This window comes from Trichechus manatus, unplaced genomic scaffold, assembly GCF_000243295.1.
Source record: "Trichechus manatus latirostris isolate Lorelei unplaced genomic scaffold, TriManLat1.0 scaffold00092, whole genome shotgun sequence".
NCBI lineage: Eukaryota > Metazoa > Chordata > Mammalia > Sirenia > Trichechidae > Trichechus > Trichechus manatus.
Window position 1 is genome coordinate 7034559 of NW_004444028.1, and position 13616 is coordinate 7048174.

Below are 13616 nucleotides of genomic sequence, written 5' to 3' on the forward strand. Positions count from 1 at the left end.
GTTCATAGAACCTTTCTGATTCATTCCTTTACTGTGGAAATGCTCAAGGCTGGCATTTCCCTGACATCCTCGTTAGTGGGAAGAAGAAAAAAATCATTTGGGTGTGGCAGGGTCAACTGACTTGTCGCCGCGATTCTGTCCTAAGGGGCCTTTGCGGCTGCCCTCCTTCCCCGGGTAGTGAAGCCTCCAAGTCCCCGCAGGACCCCAGTCATAGCCTCACGCGAGATGCACGTGCTCACACGAGACCTACGTCTTCACGCGGGAGCCGCGTCCTCTCGCGGGAGCCACAGCCTCTCGCGGGAACTCCGCCCTCATATGGTCGCCTTTTCTTGCAGGTGGTGGAGTTTGACACCCCGTCGGTCCTTCTGTCCAACGACAGCTCCCGGTTCTATGCGATGTTCGCGGCAGTGGAGAACAAGGTTGCTGTCAAGGGCTAAGTCCCCCCGCCCCGCGGTGAAGTCTTCCTTCTCCGGAGCCTCGCCATTCCCTGCCTGGGGCGGGCGTCTCCCGTCCACCTGCCGAAACCTGGCCTTTCCCGAGTTCATCTTTGGCCCAGCAGTTCAGGATTGGCATGTGTGTCTCACTTTTAGGAAGAGTCATATTTTGATTATTGTATTTATTCCATACTCATGTAAACAGAATTTAGTTTTCTTAATTGCACTCTAAACGGTTCAGGGAACCATTATTATAAATGTATCAGAGGCCTATAATGAAGCTTTATACGTGTAGCTCTATCTATACATAACTGTACATAGCCTATATTTACAGTGGAAATGTAAGGCGTTTATTTTATATTAAAATGAGCACTGTGCTAATAGCAGTGCATATTCCTTTTTATCATCGTTGTACAGTTTGCTGTACCGGAGATCTGGTTTTGCTATTAGACTGTAGGAAGGGTAGCGTTTGTTCTTCTCTAGGTGGTGGTTTTCACGGTGCCAGGTAGGTGTTCTGGGTGTCCAGAAGGAAGGTATGGGGCCATAGTGGGCTCTGCAGCGGCCCCCTCTGCCGCCTCCCCACACCCCCTCGGGAGCCGGGGCCAGGGCTGACAAAGACCGTGCAGAGCACCATGAATTCTCAGGGCCCCTGCTTTCTGTCCTGTGCCACTTCACTGTTCGGCAGAGAGCAGTGGGCAAGGCCCCAGATCCCTCTTTGCTCTCTCCGTTGGGAATGAGCAGCACAAAAATGTTCCTCGGAGACGGAGCTCCCTCCCTGCCTTCCTTTTGCTGTCGTTTCTGAAAAAGAATCAATGGACCCACAGAGCATCCCTCAGGTCCTCACGCTGGCCACTGCACAGAGCTCTCCAGCTCCTAGACCTGTTGGCTCCAAACCCTGGAGCCAGCTGCTGCTTTTCTAGGTGGTACTTTTTCATTTGCCTGTGCCCACCGCTCCACAGTTCAGGCCAGGGCCCAGGACTTCGTGGGTTATCTGTCCTTCTCACTGCGGTTGTCGCAAGTCTCTCTCCTCCCAAAGTCCGCGACTTCAAGCAGCTCTTGCTAATCAGTGTCTCACACTGGCGTCGAAGTTTTTACTGTAAAGAGACCTACCTCAGGTTGCTGATTGCTGTGTGGTTCCGTGTGTTCCCCCAAATCCTCCTCGTGCCGTGGGGCCGTAGCTCAGGTGGGCGTGGTTGCTGCTGTCGTCCGTCCAGTGGTCAGTGTTGCATGTCGTGACCAACTAGACATTTTGTCGCCTTAGCATGTTTGCTAAACACCTTGTGGAAGCGAAAATCTGAAAAAGTGAAATAAAATTATTTTGGATTTTGTATAACTCTTGGTGTGTAAAATAGTTCTCTGGGAGGGGAGCCACGTGTCTGGCTGTGGAATACCCCAGCCGTGGATTTGAATATCTAACAAGGGCGTTCAGTCTGGTGAGGACCAGTAGCAGAGCTGGTTGGTTGCAAGGAGCCTGGGGCCCAGGATGCCTAAAACGTCATGTTGGGCCTTGGTGCCCACAGCCTGCGTTCTGGGCACGGCCACCAATAAAGCTCTTGTGCTACGTCAGAGGGTGGGAGTGGGAAAGGGGCATGGTTGCCGTGAGGTGGGTGGTCTTGGTGAAATAGATTTAAAATGAATAGTTTGTTAAGGGTTCTCAGCAATTCAAACAATATAATTGCCCTTTCTGGCGCAAATGGTTAAGTGCTTAGCGATTAACTGAAGGGTTGGCAGTTCAAGTTCACCCAGAGGCACCTCAGAAGAAAGGTCTGGCAATCTACTTCTGAAAGATCACAGCCATTGTAAACCCTGTGGAACAGTTCTACTCTGAAACACATGGGGTCCAGTTGACAACAGCAATTTGGAAGATTAGATAGGAAACTTAGGAGCAGTGAGTGTACATCGATGGAGGAACAATTCAGAAAAGGAGGGTGAGAATGATTGTACAACTTGAAGGATGTAATCAACATAAGCAACTCCCTGGCAGCTGGTTCAGCCGATTCACTCAGGTTAACCCATTGAAAATGAAGTAGCCATCCAAAGAGATCTGTGTTCTAAAGTTTCTGAATATATTGTCTTGAATGTAGCCAGGAAAGCTTTTAAACTGTTTGACCACCAGTGGAAATCACATTTTAAACCAAGCCTTTTTGTAAACTGCTATCTGGAAAATTCAAGAGGCTTGGCTCTGAAGTGAAAAGTTCAGTTCCTTGGTTGTCACTTTTCAAATGCTCCGTAGCCACATGTGGCCTGTGGCTACTATATTGCATGGCACAGATATAGAATGTTTCCATCATTAAAGTTCTGTTGGGCAGCACTGATCCAAACAAAGAACACCTCTTATTGATGCACTGGGTCCACCTGCTGAAAAGGGTAGCAAGCTCAAAGGAGGAGCCGCTTTTCACTCTGTTCAAGCTCTGTTGCATGTGACACCAACGTCCCCTTTTGTCAATTCTGTTGTCTCATATCTATTGGCCCGTTTTAGTTATCTAGTGCTGCTATAACAGAAATACTACAAGTGGATGGCTTTAACAGAAATTTATTCTCTCACAGTTTAGGAGGCCAGAAGTCCAAATTCAGGGTGCCAGCTCCAGGGCAAGGCTTGCTGTCTGTGTCGGCTCTGGGGGAAGGTCTTTGTCATCAATCTTCCCCTGGTCTAGGAGTTTCTCAGTGCAGGAACCCTGGATCCAAAGGATGTGCTCCACTCCTGGCTCTTCTTGCCTGATGATAGTGAGGTCCCTCTCCTCTCTGCTGGCTTCTCTCTTCTATATCTCAAAAGAGATTGACTCAAATATAACATAATCCTATAGTATGAGTGCTGCCTCATTAACACAACTGCCTCTAATCCTGCCTTATTAACATCATAGAGGTTAGGATTTACAACACAGGATAATCACATCAGATCATAAAATGGAGGACAACCACACAATACTGGGGATCATGGCCTGATTGTTCTTCCCCCATTAACATAAACTCTCTGCCCGCTGATCTTCCTATCTAACCTTTCAATCTGCTGTTGTCAGTTTGATCCTATATAGTTAAAAAAGCACAATGCTCAAGACAGACATTCTTTGCTAATTAAGCTAAACTCTCAATTGTTTTAAAGATGACTTCAGGGAATATTTTGGGTTTAAGGTTTAAAGATTATCTCAGGGCGATAATTTCAGGTTTCATCTAGCCTCAATGGCTCCAGAAAGTCTGGATTCCATGAGAATTTGAAATTCTATGGAACCTTATCTTGTACTGATGACTATCTGCACTGTTGCATACCGTATTTCTTTCTTTTTTTCTCGATTGTGCTTTAGGTGAAAGTTTGCAGAGCAAATTAGTTTCTGACTAAACAGTTAATACACAAATTGTTTTGTGACATTGGTTGCCTTCCCCACATGCCAACACTCTCCCCTTCTCAACCTTGGGTTCCCCATTGCCAGCTTTCCTGTCCCCTCCTGCCTTCTCGTCCTCATTTAGTTTTATGGGCCTGTCTAATCTTTGGCTGAAGGGTGAACCTCAGGAGTGACTTCAGTACTGAGTTAAAAGGGTATCTGGGGGTCATACTCTAAGGGTTTCTCCAGTCTCTGTCAGACCAGCAAGCCTGGTACCATATTTCTTTTAATAACTTTTTTTATGATGATAAAAGTAACACATGCTTATTGTACAAATATTGGAAAATGCAGAAAAGTGCAAATAAGAAACCAAAAATTACCTATAGCCCTGTTGTGGCAAGAGTGTATTTTCCAAAGATGGCTGCAACTGTATCTTCCATCTCACCTGCTTTTCTGCGTTATGACCTTGCCACTCTCCCATCAAGAGGTGGAGTCTATTTCTATACCTCACCTGTTAAATCTGGGTGGGCCCTGTGACTACTTTGACTAATAGAATATGGTGGAAGTGATACTTGCCAGTCCTACACAAAGCCTTTATGTGGCCTGGCAGCTCACACTTCCTGCCTCTTGGAAGCCAGCACCATGTACAAATGCAGCTATCCTGAGACCGCCATACTGAGAGAAGTATAAGCCACATGGGGAGACCCTGGAGTATGACATACCATATAGAGTGAGGTCAAAGAGTACCAGGGCATCAAACGTGAGTGAAGAAGCCATTTTGGAAGTGGAACCTCCAGCCCCAGCCATTCCAGCTGATGCCACATAGATCAGAGATGAACCACCCAGCTGAGCCCTTCCTAAATCTCTGAGCAAAATACAATATTTTATTAAGCCACTACATTTTAGGGGAGTCCCTGGGTGGTGCAAATGACACCTACCAGGCTGCTAACCGAAAAGTTGGCAGTTCAAGTCCACCCAGGGGTCCTCGGAAGAAAGGCCTGGTGATCTACTTATGAAAAATCAGCCATTGAAAACCTTATGGAGCACAGTTCTACTCTAACACACATAGGGTCACCATGAGTCAGAATCAACTCAACGGCAACTGGTACACAGAACTCCTGAAATACCCATTAACCAAAAGTAGCCAATGTTATATTGCTATATTTTTATAGCCTTTCCTAAGCATATATATTTTGCTTTGTATTATGTTTTTTCACTGTGAAAGTTTTATGCATGCTTTTTTGTTAGAAATCCAAATAGCACATAAATGTAGAGTGGAAATTCTTAATCACACACTACAAAGGAGGCGATTATCCATTCCCTGGCCAAGGTATCAGGCACAGTAAAGAGAGCACTGGATGCCAGAAGCCTGCCATGAGAAGGCAGACGCGAACTCAAAATGGACACCTCTTCATGTCTGTCTGGAAAATTCATTATTCGCATGGCTCCTGGAGCAACGAAGGGTGGCTGGAATTTTCCAGGCTTCAATCTGTAGGATTACTGTTAACCCAATAACAAGTGTCCTTATGAGACAGAAGAGGAGACACACGCAGAAAGAAGAAGCAGGCCACGTGAAGACGGAGGCAGAGATTGGGGTGATGCAGCCACAAGCCCAGGAACACCTGGAGCTACCAGAAGCTGGGAGAGAAAAGGAAGCATCCTTGCCTAGAGCCTCTGGAGGGAGTGCAGCCCTGCCTACACCTTGATTTCAGACTTCTGGCCCCCAGAACTGCATTATTCAGAGGTCAATTTTGGAAACCCGGGGAGCTATGTACTCCTCATTCACTGTTTCTCCAAGGACCATGGAAGGGGTTGTCCCCTGGAAAAGGGTCTCTGGGCAGAGAAGGGAGGGGGTGAGGAGATGTTTCTGGATGGAGCAGCAGACAGGAGGCAAACAGCAGGCCTGGACCACCCTGAGCCCTGGAAAGGAGGCCTCTGAGGGTGGATCATAAACTCTGCTGCAGGGCTAGCTCTGAGTCTCTCGCTTTTGTTCTCTGTTAGCCTCGGGAGCCCTGGTGATGCAGGGCTTGGCTGCTAACCAAAAGTTCGGCAGTTCAAATCCACCAGCTGCTCCTTGGAAACCCTATGGGGCAGTTCTACTCTGTCCTATAGGGTGGCTATGAGTCAGAATCAAGTCAATGGCAACGGGTTGTTTTTATTTTTTTAGCCTTCAGTAAACCTCCTTTTGAGTATGCTGGCCCACCCCAGCAGGGAGGCAGCTGTGGAAAGAGAAAAAAACAGCTTGGAGACAAAAAATCTGGGTTAGAATTGTAGCCCTGCCACTTTCTTGAGCAAATCACTTCACCCATCTGAGTCTCAATTTCTTCATCTGTAAAATGGCAACAACAGCATCCTTTAGAGCATTGTAGAGAGGACTGGTTTAGAAATTTGGCATGGAAATGCCTCATTCAGGGAAGGTGTTCAGACAGGACATTTTAATTGACTTGGGTTCTTAGAAAAACAAGGGAGAGGGGTCTGAGTTTTGGCCATTCTAGGCCTAGAATTGTAGAAAGGAAAGAAGGAGCCTTATGGCCAGGGTGGCAATTATGGCTGGAATCACAGGGAGACTAGCAAGGGGGAAGGTGCGACTTGAGGGCGGGCTACCACATGGCAGTCGTACTCTGCACGGGGACATCCCATAATCTCGCAGACACTGGCGCCTTGGCCAAGTGACAGTGAAGAAGAGGCTGGTGCCCTGGGGCCTCCACTCCAGACGTGGGGGGGCACACGGTGTCCCTGGGACCTGCCATTCCTGGAATCTGATCACACTCTGGCCAGGTGCCCTAGTGTGTCTCTGTTCCAGGAGCTGTGTCCCATCCTCAGCAGCCAGAATGCTGTGACAGTTGGGCAAAGGCAGGAGGAGAGGAAGTTTGTCAAAGTTCAACACCCTTGGGAATGTTGAGCAGGCAAGTCTCCCACTAAAACCAAACGAAACTCATTGCAATCGAGTTGATTCCAACTCATAGCAACCTTATAGGTCAGAGTAGAACTACCTCATAAGGTTTCCAAACAGTGGCTGGTGGATTTGAACTGCCGACCTTTTGGTTACCAGTGGACATTTTGGTTACCGGTGGAGGTCTTAACCACTGCACCACCAGGGCTCCATTCTCCCACTAGGGTAATGAATTTCTCCTTAAAGAAATGGCCTCAAATCTGTGTCTGATTTGAAGAGGCTCTGAGAAACATCCCTGGCCAAGGGACCCAGGTGACAGTGGGCCACAATGCAGATGACAGGCTCATCTTTCTATCCTACCGCCATCATTAGAACTGCCAGCAACACCATCAAAGCTAATAACCTCAAAACCACCTCTACCATCAACCCCCATAAAAGCAGCAATCACGTTCACCAAGGCTAACAACTTCAAAAGTCCACTGCCAAAATCACAAACTCAAAACCACCATCATCAGAATCATCACCATCACAGCCACTGCCCAACTACCTCCATTCATGCTAGAGCCTCCATTAAAACCCGCATCACCACCAGCACCACCCCATCAAAACCACCCTCCAGACTATCACCCTCAAATGCCAAAGCCACTACCACCTGAAGCCATTGGACACCAGAAGGATGTTCTAGGTAAAAAAAAAAAAAGTTGCTGTCTAGTCAATTCTGACTGATGGCAACCCCATGTATGTCAGAGTAGAACTGTACTCCATAAGGTTTTCAATGACTGTTTTTTTGTAAGCAGATGGGTAGGGCTTTCTTGCAAGGTGCCTCTGGGTGGACTCCAACCGCCAACATTTCATTTAGCAGCTGAGCACGTTAACCAGTTGAGAATTGTCACTGGCCTCGGTAGCTCACATTGCGGTGGGGAGAGAAGGAGGCCAGACAAGAGTCTGGTCATGGATGAGAGGAGCACCATGAAGCGGCTCTCAGAATGGGGTCACTGTGTGCTCTCACAGTGGAGCCTTGAGCACCGTAGGGCAGGGACTTGTGAGCCTCCAGATCCTTCTGTCAGTGAGTCCACATCACGAAGTAGCAAATCTGGACCTTGAGCAATTGGTGGATGCTGTGGGAACACACAAAGAAAGGGAGGCCTGGCACCTGCCCTCAGGAGCTGGGCATGTGGAGAAGATCGGACCACATGCAATGTAGTTAACAGAGCTGGGGACTCAGCCCAGGGTAAGGCAAGCAGGGCCCCAGTGGGAGGCGGGTGAGGTGTTTGGAAGTAATGGTCAGAGATTGATGGGGTTAGCTAGAGAAGGTTTCAGAGACATATAGTCTCTTAAGTAATGTTTTGAGAAGGAGGAACGTGACTTGGAGAGGAGGCAATTTATAGAAGAGCGAAGTCATGATGATGTTGACTTAATATAAGCCTTTTCACTAACATTTCCAGGCTCTTCTACACCAGTAGTTCTCAAACTTCAAGGTACATCAGAGTCACCTGGAGAAACTAGATTCATGAGAAGGGAATCACTAGATCCAGCCCACACACAAGGGGAGGGAATTACACAAGAACATGAACATGGAGAGTCAAGGATCATCCCAGAGGTGGGCTGTGATGGAGGTAGAGCCTACCACAGGTGTGTAGGTGATGAGGTTGCCATTTAGGAAATGAAGCAAAATCACTCATCTAAGTGTGCAGGTGCAGGACGATCCCTCTGTACACAGATGTGGTGGCCAGGAACCCAAGACTCCTCAGAAAAGGGGCCTTGGCTCTTCACTGATGCTCCAGCCCATTGTTGGTGGACGCTGTGATGATACCATGTGGTGCACTGTGGATGGGAAGTGGAGAGAAAGTGTGGAGGCCCCATCTCCATCATCAGAGTCTTGGTTCAGCACTTACAGATCCTGGTGTGGGGCAGACTTGACCCAAAGGGCCTACTGGGATGTGATTATTAATTTAATGATCAGACTTAAGACCCCACCTCCGCACATTTCTTCCTCACAACAACCCTATCCTATAGGTGGTGTTGTTGTTGTTACTCCTTTTTTACAAGCAGGGAAACTTCAGTTTAGAGAGCTCAAGTAACTGCCCCAAACACACAAGTACTGTAGTAACTGAGTTTCAGATTCATGTCTTCCTGACTCCAGAGTTCTTGGTGTTGTTTCCACCAAGTCCTTGCCTCTCATACTGCTCCAAAAAGACCTCCCTTAGTAAATAAATGAGCTGGCATGTTGAGCAGAGAAGTTTTGCACAGTTCATTGGCCTGCCGGGCAGGCTGGACCATCCTTTGCCGTAAATGACCAGCAGGGCCATAGCTTAGTCAAGATTCTTCCAGAATGTGTGGGCTGGACCACGTCATCAGCTCATCTTGCTGTTGGTAGTGGTAGGAGGGCCTGGGTCCAGGTCTTCTAAAAGCTTTGCCAAATGAGGTCAAGTTAAAAAGGAGGGAACTAGGGTTCAGCTCTATCTTATGCCATTTGGAATTAGAAATTTCCCTGTTACGAGCCCATTTCTGTCAGTCTGTTTCTAGGAATTATTCTGTGGTAAAGGCTCTGGGGAGCCATTAACAGCTTGGAATCAATATTGAGCTCTTGAAGCTTGGGCAAGAGATGCCTCCTGAAACGAGAATCAAAGTCTGAAAGTAGATCATTCAATATAACAAATAAAAATCTGCCTTAACCATCTCCTCAGCTGAGTGATAGCGACCATAGCAACAGTCCCTCACACAGCTGTTGGACGTCAAGCCTCTCTCTTCAGACAGGCTGTTTGACTGTGAACTCCAAGCCTGCTATTTACTGAGGGAAAGTGTCAGAGAGTCCCCAGGGGGCACTCAGCAGGCAGATGGCTCCGTAATTTGGAGGGAGAGTTGCCCTTTTTGCCGACTGGACAGGCTATGCTCTGAGCCTGTTCCATGAATTAAGATCTGTCACTTTGCAAGAAGTCCAGAACAACACCCAGGAAAGACTATAAACATTTTTGGGAGGAAAAGAGCTTCTTGCCAGGAAGCACTTCATCTGAAGGTGATTGTTCAGAGCTGTAGTAACGCGGAGAGATATTCTGCATGTATCCAGAATATCATTCTGCATATATCCACAATATCGGAAGGATATTCTGCGTATATAGAATATCGTTCGTATTTATCCAGAATATCAGAAGGATATTCTGCATAAATCCAGAATATCATTCTGCATATTTCCAGAATATCATTCTGCATATATCCAGAATGGTGGAAGGATATTCTGCGTATATCCAGAACATTGTTCCGCATATATGCAGAATGGCAGAAGAATATTCTGCATATATCCAGAACATTGTTCCACACATCTGCAGAGTATCGGATGGAGATTCTGCATATATCCAGCATATCGTTCCGCACATATGCAGAGTATCGGATGGACATTCTGCATATATACACCACATTGTTCCACACATATGCTGAGTATCGGACAGATATTCTGCATATATCCAGCACATCGTTCGGCAGAATATCACTCTGAATATATCCAGAATATCAGAAGGATACTCTGAATATATCCAGAGTATCATTGTGAATATATCTAGAATATCTGAAGTATATTCTGAATATATCCAGAATATCAGAAGGCTATTCGGAATATATCCAGAATATCAGAAGGATATTCTGTACATATCCAGAATATCGGAAGGATATTCTTCATATATCCAGATATCATTCTGCATATATACAGAATATCAGACGGATATTCAGCATATATCCAGAATATGATTCTGCACATATCTAGAATATCGGAAGAATTTTGTGCATATATCCAGAATATCATTCTTCATATATCCAGAATATCTGACGGATATTCTGCACATATCCAGAATATCATATTGGAGGCGATATTCTACATATATCAGAATATCGTTCTGCATATATCCAGAATATCGAACGCGATATTCTGCATGTATCCAGAATATCGTTCTGCATATACCCAGAATATCGGAAGGGAAATTCTGCATATATCCAAAACATCGTTCTGCATATATCCGGAATATCGGACCCGATATTCTGCATATATCCAGAACATCGTGTATATTTGCATGTATCCAGAATATCATTCTGCATATATCCAGAATATCAGAAGAATTTTGTGCATATATATCCGTCAGAATATCTGATGGATATTCTGCATATATCCAGAATATCATATTGGAGGTGATATTCTGCATATATTTATTTGCATATATCTAGAATATCATTCTGCATATATCCAGAATATCATATTGGAAGGATATTCTGCGTATATCCGAACATTGTTTGGCATATATTGAGAATATCGGAAACAATATTCTGCATGTATTCAGAACATCGATCTGCATATGTCCAGAATATCCAATGCAATATTCTGCATGTATCCAGAACATGGTTCTGCATATGTCCCGAATATCGGATGGATATTCTGCATATATCCAGAAAATCATTCTGCATATATCCAGAATATCGGATGGATATTCTGCATATATCCAGAATATCATATCGGAAGGATATTCTGCATATATCCGAACATTGTTCTGCATATATTGAGAATATCGGACAGGATACTCTGCATGTATCCAGAACATCGTTCTGCATATGGCCAGAATATTGGACGCAATATTCTGCATATATCCAGAACATCGTTCTGCACATATGCAGAGTATCGGATGGATATTCTGAATATATCGAGAATATCATTCTGCATATATCGAGAATATCGGAAAGATATTCTGCATATATCGAGAATATCATTCTGCATATATCCAGAATATTGGAAGGATATTCTGTGTATATCCAAAACATTGTTCTGCATATGTCTAGAATGGCAGATGGATACTCTGCATATATCCAGAACATCGTTCCAGATATGTCTAGAATGGCGGATGGATATTCTGCATAAATCCAGAACATTGTTCCGCGTATGTCCTGAATAGTGGATGGATATTCTGCATATATCCAGAACATTTGCATGTATCCAGAATATCCTTCTGAATATAACCAGAATATCAGAAGGATATTCTGAATATATCCAGAGTATCATTCTGAGTATATCCAAAATATCTGAAATATATTCGAATATATCCAGAATATCAGAAGGATATTCTGTATATATGCAGAATATCAGAAGGACATTCTGAATATATCCAGAATATCATTCTGCATATATCCCGAATGTCAGAAGGATATTCTGCATATATCCAAATATCATTCTGCATATATCCAGAATATCGGATGGATATTTGGCATATATCCAGAATCTCATTCTGCCTATATCCAGAATATCAGAAGGATATTCTGCATATATTCAGAATATCATTCTGCATATATCAAGAATATCAGAAGGATATTCTGAATATATCCAGAATATCGTTCTGCATATATCCAGAATATCATATCAGAAGTATATTCTGCGTATATGCGAACATCATTCTGCATATATCCAGAATATTGGACGCGATATCCTGCATGTATCCAGAACATCCTCTTGCATATATTCAGAATATCGGACGCTATATCCTGCAAGTATCCAGAACATCCTCCTGCATATATCCAGAATATCGGACGCTATATCCTGCATGTATCCAGAACATCCTTCTGCGTATATCCAGAATATCGGAGGCAATATCCTGCATGTATCCAGAACATCCTCTTGCATATATCCAGAATATCGGATGCTATATCCTGCATGTATCCAGAACATCCTTCTGCGTATATCCAGAATATTGGACGTGATATTCTGCATATATCCGAACATCATTCTGCATATATCCAGAATATTGGACACGATATCCTGCATGTATCCAGAACATCGTTGTGCATATATCCAGAATATCGGACGTGATATCCTGCTTGTTTCCAGAACATTGTTCTGTGTACATCCAGAATATCAGACACAATATCCTGCATGTATCCAGAACTTCGTTCTGCATATATCCAGGATATCGGACGGTTAGTCTGCATATATCCCTAACATCATTCTGCATATATCCAGAACATCGTTCTGCATATATCCAACTTGTACAATTCAGTGACATTGATTACATTCTTTCTCTTTCTCATCCTGCTTTTCCAAGTTGTTCCTCCTCCATTAACATAAACTCACTGCCCCCTATGTTTCCTATTTAATCTTTTGGGTTGCCGTTGTCAGTTCAATCTCATATGGTTATATCTCAAAAGAGCACAGTGCTCAAGGCAGACATTCTCAACTAGCTAAGCTAAATGTTGTGAATTGATGCATTCTTTATTGTCTTCAGTTTGGGATGGAGTCTTCTAACTCTGCGGGCCTTGTTTGGGATTTCTAGTTATCTTTGTCAAAACCAAGAATCCTTGGCCAGCCCTCTGGCCCCCACAGGGTTGGCTGCTTTAGTTCTGTGGTGTTTGCTAAGTGAGCCTTCCTCAGAAGCCTTGAAGCTGTGTCCTGGGCTCCTGGAACCATGATCAATTCAGTCCTTGCTCCATTTGTCTGTCCTCCTGCTTCTGGTTAGCCCGGTGCCCCTGTGGAAAGGGGCAGGAGTTACCCTGACAGGTGACCGCCTTTGGACCCTTTCCTGTCCCATCTGATCAGTCGGATTCCAGGCCCTCATTTCTCCTCTGAGATGCAGTAAGGCCTAGGGTTAGGGTTAGGGTTTATGTTCTCCTCTCCCCAACCCTTAAACTCCCTTTATCTCTCACGCTTTCTCTCTCTCTCACACACACACAGTGTTTGTTGCCCCCTCACATACACACAATGTTTGTTGCTCTCTCTCTCTCTCACACACACACACTCACACAGTGTTTATTGCCCCCCCACATACACACATACAGTGTTTGTTGCCCTCCCCCTACACACACACACAATGTTTGTTGTCCCCCCCCACAGTATTTGTTGCCCCCCACATACACACACTGTTGCTCTCTCTCTCACACACACACAGTGTTTGTTGTCCCCCCCACATACACACACACACTGTTGCCCCCTCTCTCTCACACACACAC

The 13616-nt window shown here is 45.1% G+C and overlaps 1 protein-coding gene across 2 annotated transcripts in view; it reads left to right on the forward strand.

Moving 5' to 3' along the window:
• Positions 1–1764, forward strand: part of ABCC5 (ATP binding cassette subfamily C member 5) — an 83408-nt gene extending 81644 nt beyond the window's left edge. For both annotated transcript variants that reach the window (XM_004382292.3, XM_023736804.1), the window contains exon 30: positions 336–1764. In XM_004382292.3, coding sequence (XP_004382349.1) covers positions 336–437 — 102 coding nt within the window. In that variant the 3' untranslated portion in view covers positions 438–1764. The remainder of the gene's footprint in view (positions 1–335) is intronic.
• The last annotated feature ends 11852 nt before the right edge of the window (positions 1765–13616 follow it).